This window comes from Phodopus roborovskii, unplaced genomic scaffold (genome assembly GCF_943737965.1).
Source record: "Phodopus roborovskii unplaced genomic scaffold, PHOROB, whole genome shotgun sequence".
Taxonomy (NCBI): Eukaryota; Metazoa; Chordata; class Mammalia; order Rodentia; family Cricetidae; genus Phodopus; species Phodopus roborovskii.
Window position 1 is genome coordinate 22,789,578 of NW_026126433.1, and position 22,040 is coordinate 22,811,617.

Below are 22,040 nucleotides of genomic sequence, written 5' to 3' on the forward strand. Positions count from 1 at the left end.
AACCTGGAAGCAACCTAGATGCCCCTCAATTGAAGAATGGTTAATGAAGATGTGTATTCTAAGAGATTCATTTAAAGTCCCTCACAGAACTGGTAAGGGACAAGTCCCCCAGAGCACAGGGGAAGTGGGGGGGGGCAGAGAATGGAGAGAGAAGCAGGGGAAAACAAAGGGGAGGAAAGGAAAACATGTGCGACCAGGAAGATTGAGCCTGGTTAGGAATAGAAGATAGGAAAGAGAGAGAGAAACAGAGAGAGAGAGAACATAAAAGAGGGAGCCAATATTGATTTGAAGATAAAATTGAACACAAAGAAAGGTCTAGAGAACTACAAGACTGCTGCCAACTAACAATTTGAGCTTCCATGGAAAGGCTACCATAAAAGCCCTTCCCGGATAGTGAGATCAAAAACTAACTTATCCATGAAGCCCTCAACTAATGTCTGTTGGAAACAGGAGCAAACACCCATACATAAACACTGAGTCGAAGTAGAACCCAGATGCAGATGGAGAGGACAAGACCAGGGGGCAGAAACATATAGAGACAGCTTACCTGAACAAGGAGGAGCTAACGGGCCACCAGACTGATAGCTGGGAAGCCAGCATGGGACTGACTCAGGCCCCCCTGAATATGGGTCTCAGCCAGAAGGACTGAGCAGTCTAAGGGCCTCAGACAGTGGAGCCAGGATGTATCCCTGGTGCACAAAAGGACCTTGCGAACACATCTCCCATGGAGGGATAACTGCTTTAATCTAGAGACAGGAGCGAAGCCCTAGTCCCTACTTCACAGGACCTGTCATATCTACATGACCCCAACTGGATGGCATTCCCCTACATATGGAATTGGGGTGGGGGGATGGGAGGGGAGGGTACATGTGAGAGGACAGAGAGGGTAAAAGGGAGGGAAGGAAGGAAAGAGGGAGGAAGGTAGAGGGAGGAAGGGGGAGGGAGGGAGAGGGAACTGGGATTGACATGTAAAATAATAAATTAAATTAAAAAAATGCTTTGACTCCAAAATTTAAGTTTAAGGACAAGTTACTGGGGAAAAGGATTTCTATATTTGTTTCCATAGAAATTGAAAAGCTGTGGATTCCTTCCAGACTAATGTGGTTTGATCAAGCCAGAGCGCCTGAAACAGAGTACCAGGTGATCCTACATTCAAAAGATCTGGACAAAGCAGCCTTGCAGACTACAGCCAGGATTTCTGCATCTTCTTAGAATCACTCATGACAGCGCCCCTTACCAGCAGGAAGTAGTTTAGAAAGAACGACGCCCAAATTCCCAAATATTGTCTATAAATGTTTGTTTTCTTTTAAATGGGCTTGGTTATATAAAATAAATTTAAAAAAAGGAAATGAATATACTACCAAGATCAAGAACAATCATATTTATTTTCCCTTCATAGTAGATATATTGCAAGACCCTCAGTGGATGTCTGAAGCTGATGATACTACAGAATTCCATATACCATCTGTTTTCCCTATTTACATGATTATGATAAAATTTAATTTATAACTTGGATATAGTAAAATGTTAATAATGTCCCAAGATGAAGTAGGACAATTGATAAATTATATGGCTGTGGTCTTCTGTTATCCCATTCTTTCTTGAAATGTCACACTGTTCTTTAACATTTCTTATTCACAGGAAATACTGCTTAGTTTTGGTGGCATATGTGAATTGTCAATATTACAACTTTTGTAGTTTGAGGCTGTCTTGAAGTAAAAGAAAGGGGCTTGATCACAAGTGCTAATTCCTGTGATACATGATCTGATGCTGGGACCGGGCAAGTCAGTTTATGAAGCTAAGAAAGATATGCTAGTTAGACTTATATTTTACAGTAAAGGTAATGTTTTAACACACACACACACACACACACACATATCAGAAGAAATGAAAACTTGCAAGCTATTCATTTTTAAGATATTCTAATTTATATTTTAAGACCATGTTTAATTAGGAGAAACTATAGTCTAAGATCGTGAAGCCATAAAGAAAGAACTGGCTGTATCAAGTAGAGTTTCATAGAAGTTAAAAATAGGATGGAGAGCCCATTCCACATAGAGGGATACTCCCTCAGCCTAGATATATGGGAGAGGGCCTGGGTCCTGCTTCAAATAATATGACAGACTTCGAAAACTCCTCATAGAAAGTTTCACCTGAACCTGGGGAGCAGAAACAGGATGGGATGGGATTTGCGGGAAACATGGGAGGAGGGGTAGAAGAGGGAACTGGGAATGACATGTAAAATAAATGTTATTGGTTAAAAGATAAAAAGATAAAACACACATATACACAAAGAAATATCCTTTCTCAGGGAAAAAAATAGGATGGAGGTCCTAGTTTTCTCAAAGGATGTGAAAGGAACATGTTATACCATGGGAGGTTCTAGAGGGAAAGGTAGTATACTACAATCTAAGACTGAAGATAGCTGTGGGGAGGAGCAAGCATAATAATTACATATGAACAATTAGTATTATATCCTTACACACATCTCTGAAGACACAGAGGATGAATTGCTCAAGTACCTTGCACATGCAGCTTGATTTTGCCCAAGGCTGTACCAGCAGGGTTCTGAGCCACACACATGTAAGTGCCAGCATCCTCTCGAACAGCTCTGGAGATCTGCAAGCTGCCACTAGGAAGAACAGCAAGGCTTTTGCCTACACCATAGCCAAAAGAAGAGTGAAAGGAAGTTTTATTTTCACTTTATAAAAAGTCATACAGATTTCTGAATTACAAAGCACTATGAATACTGCACGAATCTCCACTGAAATCATGATAGGTACCTGAGGCAATGACATTGATGCCTTCTTTCTGCCAAGTAATGAACGGACTGGGTGTTCCTGCTGCTTCACATGGAAGTAAGATGGGGTTGTTTATAATGACATCCAGTTCACTTGGCTGTGGCTGAATGACTGGAGGCTCTGCAAAAGCCGACCAAGAAAAAGAATAACATTGCTTATTACAAAACAGAGCAGCCTGTTACAGTGATGAGCTTTAGTGTGCTAAATCAGCACTCCCCAAACATCAATGAATTGATTGTACAAAAGAAAAACTATGACTGGCCTTCTTATGTTCTATAGATCTTGCTATATAGCAGCTGTAGTAAAAAAAACTCTGATGGAAAAATTAGTGTTGGAAGAGATCACAAAAACCAAAGAAGAAACATATTTTTTTTTGTAGGTTGTTCTGTGGAGTTGGTCATCCATGTGTAATTTTCATCTATTGAATAATATGTTCCAGGTTTACATATTCCCAAGACATTACTATGACATAATACCATCTTTTAAAAATAAACATGACAATGAAATTACAAATAAATAATTATTCCTACCTCCAAGAGCAGCAAACCTTTAGTGTATGGTGCTTTAGGCAAACCCCAGGCTTTGCACATGCTAGAGAACTCCATGCACCCAGCAAGACTTTAGTGAACAAACAGCCTTCCATACCTTGGACGCGAAGGGTTACATGCCGGTGTGCTGAGCCAGCTGCATTTCTAGCAAGGCAAGTGTATCTTCCTGCATGGTTTAGTTGGGTAGCAAATATCTCAATTGCTCCTACAGGAAAACAAAAGTGCTTTTCTTTTCATTGTTTGACTTTGTGTCAGGGTCTTGCCTCAGAGCGCAGACTATCCTGAAACCTCATGTTTGGCCAGTTCCAAACTGGCCTGGAGCTTACAGTTTTCCTGTCTCTGTCCCACACAGAAAAAGTTTTAACATAGAGAGTATCTTTGTTTTCCTAATTCAGTAAGTTATGTCTTTCTTGTGTTTTTTTTTTTTTGAAGTCACAAACAAGTACTTAATTAGTAATAGCCATGTTGATGCACACTTTATCAGAAAGGCCATCAAGTATACCATCTGATGAGTTTTTTCTGATATGTACAGAATTAATTAATGATAAAGCAACCTAATTTTAGAAACCTTTCAAAAGACTAGTGTCTATTTGTGGTCACTCCCAGCTTCCCAACCCAACTCTGGGCCACTCCCATCCACCTGCTGCCCCTACAGGCTTGCCTTTTCTAAGTGCTTTGTCAAGGTGGAATCATACACTCCGGGTTTTTGCTTTTGTTACCAATTTCACTGCAAGCATATTTTTGAGATTTATTCATTTGAGTAAGAGCAGTATCACATCCCTTTTTACAGCCAAATAGGTTTGCTGTTTGTGGACAGTATCACTTTGGTGTATCAATTCACCAGCTGATGGGCATCTGAACAGCTCTCCCTCTCAGCTATTGTGGATGACTGTGTGAGCATCTCTAATGGAGTCTGTGTGCTGACAGAATTTCATGGGCCTTGGATAGAGACACTGGATGGAGTTGCTGACTTTATGGCAACTCTACTTATCATCCCAAGAAACTTCCATGATGCTTCTAACACAGAACTTTGTAATTACACTGGTGTAGCCACCTTCTGTTTGATGGTAGAATTTAAACAAATTTACTTATCTACCTGAGATAGCCAAAATATTCCCCCTTAAAGCCGAAGCTATATGCTGAAAGTTAATGTCCTATTATTTCTCATGTACTCAAGAAACACAAATTCCCTTAGAACAGTATACACACTCCTGAAATCTCAGGACACGAGGTGCTACTCAGTTTTTCTCTGCTATCCTTGCCTAGTAGAGGATCTATTTTCAGTGAAAATCACCTAGTTTTCATTCAATTAAATCATTTTCCCCTCAGTACTTTAAATTGTACAAATTATGGCTATTGCAATTGTCAAAAAGTAAATTTCAGTATTTAACATCCAAACTTTCTTGCTAAGTTATATGGACCTTAAAAACAAGAAGCTTATTTTTGTCAGATAGTCTTAAAATAGTAGAATTCTGTCTTTGGCACTACATGGTTTTTAAATAAACCTTTTATTTGGTCTGTGGAAAAAGTGAGAGAATTTGTGACGTCTGTAATTTGGTGTACACGTGACCATGCTTGTAAGATTAGTTTTAGATATTATGTTACTTTTTGTTTCTATCCCACCCTTTTTAAAATCTACTCCCTCTTCTTATCATAATCACATTTTAGGAATAAAGGTTTCTTTTCTTTTTCATTTTTATTATGTTGTAACAAAAGGCTGCCATTGCTAACTATTGATATGAGTAGAATATGCTTTTGTTACCTGAGGACAGAATCCGATAACCGTCCCCTCTGGGGAGCAGTCTTAAGCCATTTTTGGTCCAGTGAATTGAGGGAACTGGAACTCCAGAAGCAGTGCAGGTCATGACTGCTGGAGCCTGTCTGGTTACCAGGAAATCCGTAGGCTCATCAGCTATGGAGGGAGGAACTAAAACAGCAACAAGAGAAAACTATACATTTCCATCTCATTGCTTACACATTCATTTCCTAAGCCATTTTGTCTCCTTTCTTCCTGATGCTCAGAGAGCAAGGGTCAAGTAGGTATAGAAAGGTTGCTGGTGAAAAGACAGCAGTATGTGTCATTCTATTTACTTCCAAGCTAGTTCTACCTTGGACAGTGAGATCCACTGTTCTCTTGTCCTCTCCAGCATCACTTATCACAGAGCATTCATAACTGGCAGTGTCATCCACAGTGGGAGAAATAATTACAAGGGAACCTGAAGAAAGGAGCCTAGAAAAGAGATTCCACACATGAGATTCCATACACTAGCTTCCACATATTTTGTAGACAGCATAGTAAGGTACCAAAATTAGCTGTGTGTTAGGTGAGCATCATTATCTGATGCAAATTTTGCATGCCAAAATTGAACTTATATGGTAACTCTTATGTTAGTGAGAAACAGTTGCCTTGAGGAATTGCCTAAACACTGAGTCTTGTGTTTTATGAATGCATGTATCATAATCACATTACTTCTACCAGTGAACAAAATATATTGACAGCCACTATTTTATAGCAAGGATATGTTCCTGACTACATCTGAAACATTTTATGTAAAGCATCTTAAAATCCACCAGCAAAGTTACAGGTACATCTCCAACAGTTACACAGGGCTTGTGTATAGAAAGGTTTCACATTTTATTTAAAAAATAGGTTGGAAATCAAACTCCATATTAAAGGAAATATTTTCTTCTAACTGGACAATTCTTCATTCTTTATATATTTACTGCCCTTAGTGATGTGGTTAAAATCTTGGTTATTAAAAAAACATTTCTAAATGCTAGGTTGGATTGTTCAATGAAATAATCTTTACTGCATTATGTTAAGGGAAAGTAGCCAGGCACAGAGAAGGCTCTGTTTGTTCTCATTATATATTGAATATAAAAAGTTGAGGCCAGGCAGTACTAGTGCATGCTTTTATTCTCAGCACTTGGGAGGTAGAGGCAGGTAAATCTCTGGGAGTTGGAGTTTGGGGACAGCCTGTTCTACAGAGCTAGTTCTAGGACAGCTAAAGCTACACAGAGAAAACCTGTCTCAAAAAAAATGCAAAACAAAACAAAAACGTTAGGCTAACAGGATGATGTGGTGGAGGAACTCACAATGAAGATGCACAGAAATGCAAATGCTTCGAGGAATATGTTTGACAGTAATTATCCAAACATTTAAAAATAGATGTTACACAAGATTTTTAATGTCCTTAACACAGAGAAATATGTGTGTATGGGGTGGCAGATCTGCCAATTATCCTAATCTAGTCATTATACTTTATAAAAATGTATTGAAATACCCAACAGTACCAATAATTATGCACAATTGTGTCAGCTGGAAATGGAAAGATATTTAAAATAAATGATTTATTCTTACCTGTATGAATTTTGGTTTTGATCCATATTAAGAAGATGTCCATTTTTTCTCCAGTTGATTGATGGTTTTGGTATCCCAGTAGCTTCACAAGCCAGAGTAGTTTGGACATTCACTGTTACTGTTACATTGGTAGGACCCAAAGCAATAGATGGAGGAACTAAAACAATAAGAGGGGAACATACCCAGCAAATAGAGAATTATTTGAAATGTGTCTGATGACCTGGAGTTTGTCATTGATAACTTGCTATATAACTAAGGCACAGCAAAGTGTCACAAACTGTACAATGGTGATATAATCCATAGTAAAAAAGATAGTATGTGCCTTGTTTTGTTTATAATGCAGTAGAATATGCTTAATTAGCTTCTTATATGCAGGTCTTCATGAGTTCACTCATTTCAGTAACAAAAAAAAACAAACAAAAACAACAACAACAAAAATTTGATCCAAAGACTGGATGATTATTGTAAATGTATATTTACCATGGACTTGTAAATCTATTCGCCTACGGTCTGTTCCAGCCACATTGGTTGCCATACACAAATACCGTCCTGTATCCGTGATGTGTGTCGACTGAATATGAAGGAATCCATTTTCCAAGATGGAGTATCTATAAGAAAGATTAGAGATATACCCTTCTGAATCAATCCATTTCAATTATTTACACCGTGACTTAGATAAACATTAAACACTTGGTGAGATCTGCTGTGAGTCCTTTTCTATTTCAGGTGACACATATTTACAATGCCCTTGGAGTAGGAACAGGATGCAGTGTGAACTTATGTAGCAGAAGGCTTGAGGTCTTGATGGATCATGAGAATTAAACTTGTAAAATACTAAATTTTGATTATCTTAGGATGAAAATATGAATTCTGTACATAGTAAGAACAAAATAATGCATTAGAAAAATATTTGAAGATTCACATTTCAATTTCTCATTATAGTATTTTTCTTCCCCTTTTAGAACTATTACCTTGCTTGGCTACCAGCTAGCACAGCCCCATCCTTTCTCCATGTTATCCTTGGAGTTGGCACACCTTCAGCAGAGCATTCCAGTACAATTGACTTATTTAAGAGGGTGACAAGACTCTGGGGACCACCACTGATGCTTGGAGGAACTGAACAATAAACAAACACAAGTCTAGTTAAAATAAATAACACAGCCTTCACTAAGAATCTGGAGATGTAAGAAGAACTTTAAGTGAAGTGATTAGCTTTGTCTACACTAATCTAGGTTAGAATAAATAGAATTAAAGTCTAACTCTTGAAGTCTTACTCAAGACATCCTGCATTTGAAAAATAAAGAATAAATGGGGAGAATTTAATTCCCTGACACAGTATGTGAAACCTGGCTCTCTGTGAGAGAGTCGTGAGTAAAATTCAGCTTCGTTCTGATGTAAATTAAAGTTGACACTTCTTACTTCTCTTTAGCCAAATAATGGTCAAAGAATGTTAATGCTGGAACAGCTTCACTTTAAATAAAGAACAGAAAGTGGGCTGTTTTAATGAAAAGCACATCTGTGGCTAATCAGGAGAGTCCCAGAACAGACATTTTATTAATCATAGAGTTCATGTGGGAATACAAAGCCTGAACTTTAATTTTAGTATTAGAGATATTAGTTGTGTGGGTCATCTAGTACACTGTAAAATTTCTTGTGATAAAATCCAAAGGGATTGTTATGGAGGTGAAATTACATATCTTCCTGAATATTGACAAGTTTTGGCAGTTACATATGCATATTTAAGAAAATTACAGTAGTATGACAGTGTTTAAGAAAACTTAATATTGTGAATGTACAGTATTCTATCAAGCCACCAGAAATAAAGGCAAACCAAATGATGGGCCATTTGTCATGCACAGATGTAGTATGCTAGTTTCCTCTTAGGTGGATAGTGCAGAAAATCTGGATCTGCTAATAATTCTGTGTGTGTGCATGTGTTTGTATGCATGTGTGTGTGTGTGTGTGTGTGTGTGTGTGTGTGGTGTGCATGTGTATCAGTGTGAGAGTGTCTATGTGTGTGTGTGGTGTATCTTCTATGATGTTGTAATATACATCAAGATCTACACTTTTGGGTTGAATTAATTTGCAATATTGGCTTAATATCAGTGCTTAATAACAAGGTGCTATTTCCAACTAAATATCATGACCACAAGGACTCATTTAATAAGCTTCTGAAAAGCATTATCATCTATTCTAATAGTGTTGGTGAAATAATCAAATAATTTTTCTTACCATTTACAGTGAGGATAAATTCTCTTGTCGTCTGTCCTGCGATGTTGCTGGCAACACAGGTATAATTGGCTGTGTCTCCCAAATCTGCATTATTAATTTGCAAGTATCTTCCTCCAGACAGGATTCTTACTCGAGGTGTTGCCTGGATTCAGAAAGTAAAATCTATCATCAAATAAAATAAAACATTATCTTAAGGGTTTGTGTGTGTGTGTGTGTGTGTGTGTGTGCGCATTTATGTGTGTGTGCTTGTGGAGGCCAGGAGGGGATATTAAATCTTACAGGTAGTTGTAAGGCACTTAACATAGTCGCTAGGAAACTCAGGTCTTCTGAGAGAGTGGCAAGCACTCTTAACCACTGTGCCATTTCTCTCCAAACCATGAACACTATTTTACACCAGCAAAATTAACAAAAATGAACCATTGTCATCTGACAAGTTTTGCTTATGTAATAGCTAAAGTCTCTTTCACTATTTCAGTGATTTTGGTTAAGTCAAGGTACAGTGCCTCCAATTCCATTTAACAAGACAATCAAGGCAGGGTGGATGATTCAAATCAAGTCTTTCTCAGTTCTCTCTAGGACTTTTCCTGGAAGCTAGTGACTACCAGAGTTAGGATAAAGAAAACCTTCCAAGTCAGCTTTCATTTGGCTGCAAATGGCTGGTGAGAATCCTGAGCTGATGCTCTGTTGGCAGTAGGCATCATCTAAGTGTAAGGGAGCTTCAGAAAATCTTTGACTGTTCTTTAGAATTCTGGTACCCGAAACCTGTAGGTGGGAATATTATAGATGTGCCAGGTCACCCCTGAGCCCAAATCCCAACCACAGAAACAGTAACAGTAACAGCTCCATCCTGAAGACAGGGTAGACCTTCTTTTGAGCCCTTGATGCTTTCTAGCCTTTTAGTTAAACGAAGAGCTGAGAGTTTAATTTGGACTTTAATCTACAGACTTCAGGAGATAACCCTGTGTCAGTTTCCAGAGGGTCATAATAAATCTAAATATCTGTTTTCATCCAAATCAACTACTAAACAAAGACTAGAACAGGAAGGCAGTGCACAGAAAACCCCCGTACCTTCCCTGTGCAATTGTGACTACTACCTGGAAGTGACTGGGTTTTCACTACTTAGCAAAGGCTCCCCTGCTGTTTTTCCTTTTACAAATGAAGATTTACCTGCAACTGCTCTCCATTTTTGAGCCACATGATCACAGGTGGAGGCACTGCATCTGATTTGCACTCCAATGTCACCTGTCTGTTCCTTAACACAGTGAAGCCCTGGGGCTCATCCACTCCAGCAATATTAGGAGGCACTAAGAATGGGAACAAAGTATTGAGCACATTTGGTAAACTATATTCAAATGATCTATCAGTGTCCAACAACAGTTAGGTCTCCTATAAGATATAAGTCATTCAATTTATGTTGTAGATAATTAACAAACTGGATGGAGTGACCCACAGACAAGCAGTGGGATGATCTCTTGGAGTTCAGTTGAAGAGAGGAAGGAGGGATCATATGTATGTGTGGTTGGGGGGGAGTTCAAGAACATGAGGGGCAAACCATAAAGACAGCAGACCTGAGCTAAAGGGAGCTCATGAACTAAGGACTGACAGCTGGGGAATCTGCTTGGGGCCAAACTAGACCCTCTGAATGTGGGTGACAATTATGTGGCTTGTTCTGTTAGTGGGGCTGGCAGTGGCACCAGGGCTTATCCTGGGTGCTTGAACTGGACTTTTGAAGCCTATTCCCTATTGTGGGATACCTTGCTCAGCCTTGATACACAAGGGAGGGGCTGGTCCTGCTTCAAATCGACATACCAGATTTTGTTGACTCCCCAAGGAAGGCCTTACTCCCTCTGAGGAGTGGATGGGAAGTGGGAAAGGGGGGGGGGTCATTAGGGAGGTAGGAGAAATGGAGGGAGGGGGAACTGGTTTTGGTATGTAAACTAAAAAATAAAATTTTTGAAATGAAAAATATTAAGTTGGATCTTTATTATTTAGCAGTTTTATCAATTAAATTAATTAATTAAATCAAGTAAATAATGAAATATTCCCAGCAATAACATGAATAATAAGATAATCACATCATTACCACAATTTAATAATAGGTGATAAGAAATGGAAGCACGCAGGTGTCCGTCAGGAGCATCTATGCTGGGTAATATTTTCCTAAGTGTTAAAAATTACCAAATCAGGAACTGTCCACCATGAAACAAAGAAATGCATCCATTTTATTGATTTATACAGATATATTTCTTAGTAAATCACATTTTGGATTTACTTAGGTAGGTCTACATTTTGAGTTGGGATAGTAGGGACACTTCAATTCCAGACAATCTGCATGCCTTGCCATCTAGGCTCTGAAAGTTAAATAAAGATGTGTTTAGTTTTCAAACAATCCTCCCCATGAGGAATGATTTAAATTTATATATAAAAGTAATATTCAAAAGGGTCAAGTTAATACAAACTTTCTGGAAAGTTATAAGGCAGTGATTTCCAAAACCCTTAAAAGTATAATAGGTACGAATGCATGCATGGGTAAACAATAGTGTACTACAGAAAAATTTCAAAGTATACATAAAAAGGCAGAAACTGCCTAATTATCCACCAACAGGGAATAAGATAAAGGCCAAAATTTAATCCTAAAAAATGGTAGTATACAATAGAGGGCAAAATTCAATCCTAAAAAATGATGCTGTAAATACATATTTACTGACATTAAGAGTTCATCAAACCACTAAGTGAGACATAAGCAAATTAAATTCTGTGTTCTATATTCTCACTTTTTAATATTTGATATTTAAAATCTTCCTATATTTCTCCAGCCAGTTGCAAACTCTAGGCTTAAGGATTCTTCCAACTCAGCTTTCCTAAAAGCTGGGACTAGAGATGTATGCTACGACATCTACCTATGATCACATTTTTGCAATAAAATGTTCACATGAAAACATTGTATCCTTGTGTGGTAAGATGTAGGATTATTTTTATTCTTTTCCCTATTATAATTTATATTCTTTTATTATTAAATCCATACATTTGAATTGTTTATATGAAAACAAGATGAATAACAGAAGACTTCACTGAACTACACTCCAAAGAACACGTAAGTTATTAACAGTAACATTTTTAAAGTATCTATTTCTTAATTTATAGACATATGAGGTGCTGTGAAATGGTCTGATCTTCTCTAATGTAGTTTCTAACTAGGTTTGTGTGTGGATCAAATACAGATCACAAAATTTACCATGTACTCTCACTAGATATTCTTTATCATCATCCCCTGCAGGACTGGATGCCAAACATGTATATCTTCCTGTGTCCTCCACCTGAAAAGCCCAAACAAATAAATTACTCGGTGTTAACATTCTAGTGCTAGTGGTAGGAATACAAATTCACTAGAACTAGTAAGATTACCAAAAAAGGCAAAAATAACACGAGGAAGTGCAACAGACAAAACAAACTTTATCACTGTGGTTAGTGTTTTGATATTGTATATTGGCTGGCATCTCTGTTATCTACATTACCATGTTTAAAGGGATTTTAGGAACATACAAGAATATCAAGAAGACATATATATATATATATATATATATATATATATATAGCTATGAATATCTATGTGTACTTATAAAAAATCTAGTGCCAAATTTGGTAGATCAGATGCTCAGTATCAAATCCAAGGAGATATACATCCACAGGTTCAAGTTTCATACCAAAAACTTCAATTACACACTTTTGGAAGGAAATATAGTACATTTATAAAAGCAGCTGATAAAAGAAACCACCAAATAACTAAGCCAAACAAATTAATACCACATCTTGACTCTGTCATTGAGATATATGGTGATGGAAGAATGTGGTTTGACAGCAGAATCTATTTGACTAAAACCAAACAATTATTTGAAAATCCTCATGGATGTTTTATGTTGGAAGTCGGTTTTCATCTGTATGTTTGGCATTATGTGGACACCACATCTGGAGATATTATTCTGGTAAACAGGTGACCTTACTATTAACAAAAGACATATTTTTAAATGTAAGAAAGCCTTAGCCATCTCACTTATTTTACTACTTAAACATTCTCAGAATATTGGCATTTTAAACATTCAAAAATGACTTTTAGGTTATGAAAATGATTCTTGTTAGGTTGCACAAACCTAACAAGAGGTTGGAAAAAATTTAAGAAAATGGTTAAAAATACTTTAGACAAACATTCACAAAAGCCTTTGACTAAGAGTTAGGAAATGGTTGTCTGAGAGAAAAAGCTCAGAGTGGCAGAGTATTAGCTGTGACAGCATGAGGATTTGAGAGTTCAAACCCCAGCTGCTATTTAAAGAGCCACACATGGCTGCACGTGCCTGTAACCACAGCACTAGAGAGCTGAGCTATGAGGATCCTGAGAGTGCTCTGGTCAGCTACCCTAGCTGAAAAGACAGGCTTGAAGCTCAATAACAGACACATCTCAAGCCAGTAATGTTGAGAGTGATAGAGACAGCACACCAAATGTCTGACCTGAGCTTCCACATGCTCTACACAGTCTCTTGCATGTATTACACACAGAGAGACACATTGCACTCTCTCTCTCTCTCTCTCTCTCTCTCTCTCTCTCACACACACACACACACACACACACACACACACACATCATTTTCTAGAGAATCACATTTGATTTTTCTCATTATCTCTTTAAAACCTTTAACTCTTCCTTGTCAACTCTTATTCATGCCAGACAGATAAAATTCCTTTCACTTGTCACCAGTTTGCCAAACTTGAAGCATCGAGGGGTCTACACAAACTTTGCTTCTACCAGGAAATATTTCCAAACAACTTGTTTCTTTCTGTATACCCAGAGTCATTACTTATAGTTGCAGGTTAATGTGTGCTTTACTGATAACATGTTTGAGAAATGATAAGTAGATGCATTGATTGGAGAGTTATTGACAGGTGCTATGAAAAGAAAGTATAGTGACAAAGCTGGATCAATGTATTTGATTACAAGATGGACATCTCTTGCCTTGGAGCAAGCCACAGATGTGGTTTTTGATGGAAGATATTCAATTCAGAATTTTCTAAGCAGCCATTATGTGTGAGGCAAAATGATATATAACCGAGGAATACATCAAAAGTCAAAATTCAGATGTGTAAGATCTAATGTAGGAGAAATGCTGTAGTAGGTGTGCACAAAAGGTCAAGACAACACAACAGGAACAACAGAAGCAAAGGCAAGCTTGAGACTTGATCATGTTTCATTTCCCATCTCACTGTTTTTTCCAGTGGTTGGGTTGCTCACATGCAGTGGTACCTTGCATGAAATTTTATTTCCTTAAGACAGAAAGGAAATTCTTGAAGAGTTTTGATTCAGGGCATGGTTTAAAAATATAGGAGACCGCTTCCTGAACATAACATCAGTAGCACAGACACTGAGATCAACAATTAATAAATGGGACCTCCTCAAACTGAGAAGCTTCTGTAATCAAAGGACACAGTTAACAACACCAAAAGGCAGCCCACAAACTGGGAAAAGATCCTACATCTGACAGAGGGCTGATCTCCAAAATATACAAAGAACTCAAGAAACTAATCACAAAAACACCAAATTACCCTATTAAAAAGTGGGGTGCAGAACTGAAGAGAGAATTCTCCATAGAGGAATCCAAAATGGCTGAAGGACACTTAAGAAAGTGCTCAACATCCTTAGCCTTGAGGGAAATGCAAATCAAAACAACTCTGAGATACCATCTTACTCCTGCCAGAATGGCTAAAATTACAAGCACCAATGACAACTTATGCTGGAGAGGATGTGAACAAAGGGGAACATGCCTCTACTGCTGGTGGGAGCGGAAACTTGTATAGCCATTTTGGAGATTAGTATGGAGCTTCCTCAGAAAAATGGGAATCAGTCTACAATCCCAATCTTAGGCATACCCAAATGATCCACATCCATGCAACAAAGACATGTTTTCAACTATGTTCATAGCAGCATTGTTTATAATAGCAAGAACCTGAAAGCAACCTAGATGCTCCTCAACTGAAGAATGGATAAAGATGTGGCACATTTACACAATGGAATACTACTCAGCAGGAAAAAAAAAAAAACAACAATGGAATCTTGAAATTCTCAGGCAAATGGATGGAAGTTGAAGAAACCATCCTGAATGAGGTAATCCAGTCACAAAAGAGGAACATGGTATGCACTCACTCATATATAGATTTTAGACATAGAGCAAAAGATCACTGTAATTCTCACTGCCAGAGAAACTAGGATACAAGGAGGAACCTAAGAGATTCATACAAGGTCCCTCACAGAAGGAGAAAGGAACAAGATCTTCTGAGCATATTGTGAGTGGTGGTGGGGGGATAGTAAGTGCAGAGGGAGATAGGAGAAAGAGAAGGCAGAGAAGAGGAAAGCATGTGGTGACTAGGAAGATTGAGTCAGGGAAGCAATAGATGAGAGAAAAAAAAAAAGAAAAGAAAAAAAGAAAAAAGAAAAAGATACCATAATAGAGGATAGAGGGAGCTATCATAGGTTTGAAGAGAAAACTGACTAGAGAAATGTTCAGAGACCTACAAGGATGACCCCAACTAACAATCTGAGCAACAGTTGAAACACTACCATAAATGTCCTTCCCTGATAATGAGATTGATGACTAATTTATCTGCCATCATAGAGCCCTCATCTAGTAGTGGATGGAAACAGAGGCAGACACCCATAGCTATACACTGAACTGAACTCCTGGAATCCAGTTGCAGAGAGGGAGGAGTGATAAGAAACTGGGGTCAAGACCAGGCTACAGAAACACACAGAGACAGCTGACCTGCACAAGGGGAAGTTAATGGATCCCCAGACTGATAATGGGGAAACCAGCATTGGACCAACTCAGACCCCCTAAACATGGGTCTCAGTTAGAAGGCTGGGGCAGTCTAAGGGACCTTCTACTGTGGAACCAGGATGTATCCCTGGTTTATAAAAGGACTTTGGGAGCATGTTCCCCATAGAAGGATACTCCCTTAGCCTAGAGGCAAGAGAGAGGTCCTAGTCCCTACTCCAAATGACTTGACAGATTTTGATGATCCCTCTCCCCTCTGTGGAGTGGGGGGAGAATGGGATGCAAGGGTGGTCAGGGGCCATGGAAGGGAGGAGGGAGGGAAAGGGAACTGAGATCGATATGTATAATAAGAAAAAAATAATTTAAAAAATGGAAAAAAAAAAGAAAGTTTAACCTGACCTTTCTGGGTTCCTGCTATGTTTGGAATGAAAGGATAAGAAGGTATGTGCTCCATGACATTGATGGTGAGCTGAAATGAGGTCTACTGACTCTGTTACTGACTGCAGTGAGTTGCTGTGCCTCTTTCAAGATTATATGTTGGAAATGAAGCCTTTTACTCCCAGAATGGTCAGATGTATGAGAGTGTGACAGAGCCCCAAGCCTAACATAATACCAAAAGAGTGGAAAACACAACTTTATTTCTCTCTTCACCCAGTTTTCTTCCCCTCATCTTTTCTCAAAGTAAAAACAAATGTAAATAATTTGTTATTTTACATTATATAGAATGATGATTATAACAGTAGCAGGAATTCTAATTCTTTTATATAATTTTTATTGTTATGTAATGTATTTCTGTGGCACCAACATAAACATGTCCCATTATCTTTGGGACTCCCAGAATATGTAATTGATGTTATTTATCATCATCATCATCATTATTTTCATTGTTATTTTATCTGAAGTTTAGAAATGAAGGCATTGGGGCTGATAAGCAATCTTTGTACATAAGGGTTACCTTTATTATTAATATGAAAAATATTTACAATATATCCCAGACTTATCTCTATTATGTTCATATTTTTGATCAGTTTCTTAAAGTAAGCCAGAAGAACCATTCAATTTTACTGAAACATAAAACACTGTTTCTCCACCTTCCATTTTGGGGGGAGGAGATTGCTTTCTGCTGGTTAGTTAAGGACTACATAGAAAAAGGTAAGAGCTTGGGGAAACATTAACACATGGAGCTTTGAAAACATGCTAAGTTAATGAGAAGACAGCTTGTTTTCTTCAAAATGCTACATTAGATTCTGTACCTTCCTCTTATTCATTTCCCCAGTCATGGACATTACAGAGGCCACCTACCCTTGGCAAAGCCATAGGGATCAGTGATGTATTTAGAGGCACAGGTGCAATTATTCAGTAGTTATCATACACTAGAGAATAAAAAAGTAAAGTGAAAAAAGTAGTCATATGAACAGTGACATTTACTTGAGCACTGGTTACTCGAAGAATGGCCCCTCCTTCCAGAATCTGCACTTGATCTGTCTGTAGAAAGGGCCGGCCGTCTTTCATCCAGGAAACTTTAGGAGCAGGAATCCCAGAAGCAATGCAGGACAGCTCAAGTGGGTTATTCACAATTACTGACACCTCTCCAGATCCTTCAGATCCATTGATGTGAGGTGGTTCTAACGACATGGGATCAGACAGCAGAAAAGGAAACTTATTGTTGGACAAAATATTCCTGATTTTAAAAGCGCATAAAGAAAATCCTACTCAAGCTTACAAGTCTATGACATAAAGCAATTGTAATATACAAACTAAAATCATCATTCTTGGATGGTCTTAGTTCTTCCTCCTGGCAAGATTCCAAAAGCCTGAGGATAGTGATTTCTGCAAGGAACATATTTGCTAAGTCTAGGCAGGAGTAGCATTCTCTTTTACTAATTATACTTTTGAAATTACCTTCCTTCATAGAAAGTTAAAGAATATAAACATTGGGAAGAAACATTAAGGATCCTTGGCTCGAGTATTCCCAAATTTAATCCTTTTAAAAGGGACTTTTCTTACAGTGACCATTCTGAAAGTTTTTGTAGCTCAAGCTTCAGGCATTTGGGTTCGAAGGCAGTCAAGCAGATGTTGGACAGCTCCGAGTGTGAGCTGAGGTTTTTTGTTTTGTTTTTGTTTTAAATCAAACACAGAGTTTAGAATCTGATTCATTTCACAGGACCTGATGTTGGACCAGGTTTGAATTGAGCATCAGGAGTTAGCTCAGTGGAACTAAACAAACCTTTGGAAGGAGGCCAGGATACCTTATAGCATCATAAAGATTCAGTGAGACCTTCCAAGTTTTTTTTTTTAAGTTGTGAATGCTTTATTTTAAATTAAATGCTTTAAAAAGACACAGTCACCACTATCTCTACTATAACATCTTGCATTAGTATTAAAATTTCCTCTTTAAATTTTTGTTAGCCCTCATTTTCCCATCTAGAAAAAGAGAACAGAGCAAGTCTATTCTCTCTCTCTCTCTATCTCTCTCTCTCTCTCTCTCTCTCTCTCCCCCCTCTCTTTTTCTCTCTTCCTCCCTCTATCTCTTAAACTCCAATTAGGAAGAAGACACACAGACTTGTGTGTCTTAATCATGATTGTGGAGGTCCTCCTTTTACACTTCAACCCATCAGACACAGGACTGTCAAAATATATTTTATGTGCATTCTAAGATTGGTCTATGGTTTCCTGATTAAAAGATTATAGTGGCTCCACATAGCTAACTAAATTAAATGAAAATCAGTTTCTTAAGCTTGTAACATTACCTACTTTAATGTAGTTATAAGAGGCCTAGACTTCACCGGCTCTCTTTCAGCTGGCCCTGTCATTTGATGCTTCTTGCAGTCAATGCCAACCATTACCTGAGCTTGCTGAGGTTTCTTCAAGGTTCTACAATTAACATGAAGCTTCCAAGTAAAATCCAAACCCTGCTTGTAAACTCTCCTCTGCTTGAGTCCCACAGCACATTACTTGTAGGAGGCAAAAGTACTGATTTGACTTTCTAGTTGGCTAAAATCAATTCTTCATCATTTATTCATAGTTATTATTTGCTATATGCCAGTTCCTATAGGTGGAAAGATTCATTAGGAACCTCTCCCTGCTGAAATATTTATGGTCATCAGGGTAGGGCGGCAGCAATAGCAGCATAGTTCCTCCTGCTTCAAACTCTAGTCTTCTACAGATGTTACATGCAAAGGCCAACCATTTGACTTTGTACTTGCCTCATATGTCTTATACTCACAAAATAGTGGGAATTGCCCTTGCTCTGACTACTCAAGGATTTGTATTTCCTGTCTAAACCCCAAGTTTGAGCCCTAGAACAATAAACACTATCATCAGCTAAACAGTTCCATGTCTATGTTTTACATAAACACTCCAGAGTTAGCTGGAATTCAGACAGTTATTTTGGTTCCTTTCCCAGTATTTCGTGCACTTGTGTGATGGGGCTACTCATCACTTAGTCACATAGTCTGGAAACTGAGAGCCATCCTTTACAACATCACATCATCAACTCCATATAGGAGATCCACAACCAAGGTCAAATAATCTGCAATTGTTTCCAGAAAAGGTGTAATTTCTCTTATTTCCTTCACTATAATGTGAATGAACTGTTTGCGGTAGCTAATGCATCTTCCTTTCTGTTTGTGGGTATCTCCATCTCCTCCTCATTATTACTATTGTCACCATTGTAAAACCATGTATTAACTGCTGTGTGCATCTAGTTTTTAATGTAACATCTTCAATTTATTCTCTGAGAGTTTCTTGCATGTAGATAATATATTTTGATCATATTTGACCCCTTCTCTCCTTCCAGCTCCTCCTGAATCCCCTCACATCTTCCTTCTAACTTCATCCCTTTTCTTTTTTATTTATATATAATCCACTGAGTGCAATTAGTGCTGGACATGCATGCATGGGTATTGGGCCACCCATAGAGCTGGGCTCTGCTGAGGTAAGAGACTTTGCAAGGTCACAGATTAACCATGATGTGGCCATCAAGAGAAGGTAAAACATCTCAACTGTAACAACGGCCACTCCCCAGACATCTCATTTATTAAGAAAAGCAAATGTTCTTAGAACTGAGGGTGTCACTCAGTGACAGAGTGCTTGCCTAACATGCTCAAAGCCCTAGCTGGGTTCATCTCTGCTTCACAGAAACGAGTTGAGATATTAAAGACCAGGATAAATCTTAAACTAGGAAATATTAGAATCAGACTTAGTTTTGAAAAAAAATTATACTAGTGACATAATAAAAAACGAATTAAGGAAGCTATTATATTCATGCAAGCCTGACATGTGGCACCATAGCCACACTATTCTTAATATCCAACGTCACAATCCCTAATAACACATTGTTCTCAGAATCCATTCTTGAATTTATCCATTCTTGACTCTTTACAGCCAGACTGCTCTTTTCAAGTTGAAGATTTATTTGTTATTGTACTTACTACAACTTGCAATGATTTCTCATTTTTAAAAGCTAAAACTGGAGCTTTCTTTCAGGGTTTACATATACATTTGAATTTTATTTACCTTATTTATAGTTTGAGAAGGTTTTATAAACATAAAATGTATTTTGATTAAGTAAACCCTCATCCCCTCCTTTCTAATGTCTTCCATACCCACCCCCGCACCTTAACTCTCAATTTAATGTGTTCTGTTTGTAAACTTATTGAGTCCACCTGGTGTTTGCTTGTAAGTCCACTGGGTAAAGGCAATCTACTGGAGCATGGGCAGCCTCTCAGGCATCGCATCCCCAAGGAAAACTGACTTCCTTTTCCCCATTAGCCATTAGTTGCCAAGAGCTTCCCACCTAAGTTGGAACTTCATGAGTCTCTCCTATCCATGCTGGAATTTTTCCAGGCTTGTCCTGTGCAGGTCTTGTTCACAAAGTAACAAATGCTGTTAAGATCTTGCATGCAATTCCTGCCATATGTCCAGAAAATACTGTTTTTCTTCAGATGTTCACTGTCTTTGTCTCTTACATTCTTTCTGACCCCTCTCAGTGACCATCCTTGAGGCTTTTGGGAATGGGTGTGATAAAGCTGTCTCATTTAGACCTGATAACTCAAGGTCTACTATTTTCTACATGTCTAGTTGTTGTGGGTGTCTGTATTAATCACCTACTGCAAAAAGACGTTCCTCTGATGAGGGTTGGGAGATGCACTATTGTGAAAAAACTCATAATTGACCATGACATCCTGGGCCCTGATGAACTCACAGCTTCATGGTTTGATGGACTCTCTCGATTTCAGTGTTCTAGCCACACTGTGCTTTTCAAAACCACTAATAGATCCTGACACCTACCACCACATGCAGAGTTGAGTGCAGAAGTCCTCCAAGTGGAGACATTTGCAAGCTGAGAAGTGGCATTGCTCCACTCAAGGAGCTTTTCAGAGCTTAATGGGATTAGTTTTCAGCAGAATGCGGATGCTTCTCATCTTTCTGTTTTATGGAAGGATTATCCTATAAACTCTTTGTCCTGGAGGGCGGGGCTTTGTACATCACCCCAGCAGCATCATTGTCACTCCCTCCTTTATTTGCTACAGCAATGTTTCTGTCTATGATTCTGCTTCTGATTCTCTCTCCATTGTTAAATGAAGACCAGGCCCGTGTGTTTTCAGGCCTTCACAAACACAGCATTTTCTTCAATCCATTCTTTACTCTAACCAGAGGGACTTTCTAAGTAGCATATTCTTTGTAACATATTCCTGTTGAAATTGTCCTTGTATTTCAATGAGACTAAAGTCTTTGGAGTGTTGTCAAGACCCTCTACAGATGCTTTCTTCTCACTTAGCCTCACTTAATCCACTCATACTCAGTTTCCATGGGGACAATCTCACAATTAAGCTCTATCACCTACCTACATGTGAAACATGAAGAAAGCTTCAAATTGCCCTCACTGCTACAGTCCCACCATGCCAGGATGATCTATGGGAAGATCTAATTTGAAACTTCCTGTCCCACAGAATGTATGTTAACCACATGACCCTAGTCACAACCAAAAGTAATTTGTTTGTCAATTTCTCTGCTTCCCACTCCAGATGTATGATATTGAGGGCTGAACTCTCATCTTCTTTAACTGATGATGATTCAGCTGCCTGATACTCAGGAGATCACACAGTAGGCCTTCACAGCTGACAAATAGAAACATATCTAGCAATAACGTATATACAATAATTAATACTTAATATGTGAGCAGTGAAGACCAAGGTCACATTATCTCATCTATTGTTACTCACATTGGCAAACTGATATATAAGGATTTGTAACACATCCAGTTCAATTGTACAAC

General features: G+C 38.3%; 1 protein-coding gene across 1 annotated transcript in view; it reads right to left on the bottom strand.

Annotated features, from left to right (window-relative positions):
- The window catches only part of Hmcn1 (hemicentin 1), a 429,789-nt gene that overhangs the window by 56,190 nt on the left and 351,559 nt on the right, over positions 1-22,040 (bottom strand). The window contains exons 69-80 of the mRNA XM_051185954.1: positions 17,189-17,385; positions 12,178-12,259; positions 10,110-10,246; positions 8,943-9,084; positions 7,682-7,826; positions 7,191-7,318; positions 6,711-6,867; positions 5,458-5,579; positions 5,112-5,276; positions 3,447-3,554; positions 2,784-2,921; positions 2,523-2,657 (exon numbers count right to left, since the gene is read on the bottom strand). Coding sequence (XP_051041911.1) covers positions 2,523-2,657; positions 2,784-2,921; positions 3,447-3,554; positions 5,112-5,276; positions 5,458-5,579; positions 6,711-6,867; positions 7,191-7,318; positions 7,682-7,826; positions 8,943-9,084; positions 10,110-10,246; positions 12,178-12,259; positions 17,189-17,385 — 1,656 coding nt within the window. The remainder of the gene's footprint in view (positions 1-2,522; positions 2,658-2,783; positions 2,922-3,446; positions 3,555-5,111; positions 5,277-5,457; positions 5,580-6,710; positions 6,868-7,190; positions 7,319-7,681; positions 7,827-8,942; positions 9,085-10,109; positions 10,247-12,177; positions 12,260-17,188; positions 17,386-22,040) is intronic.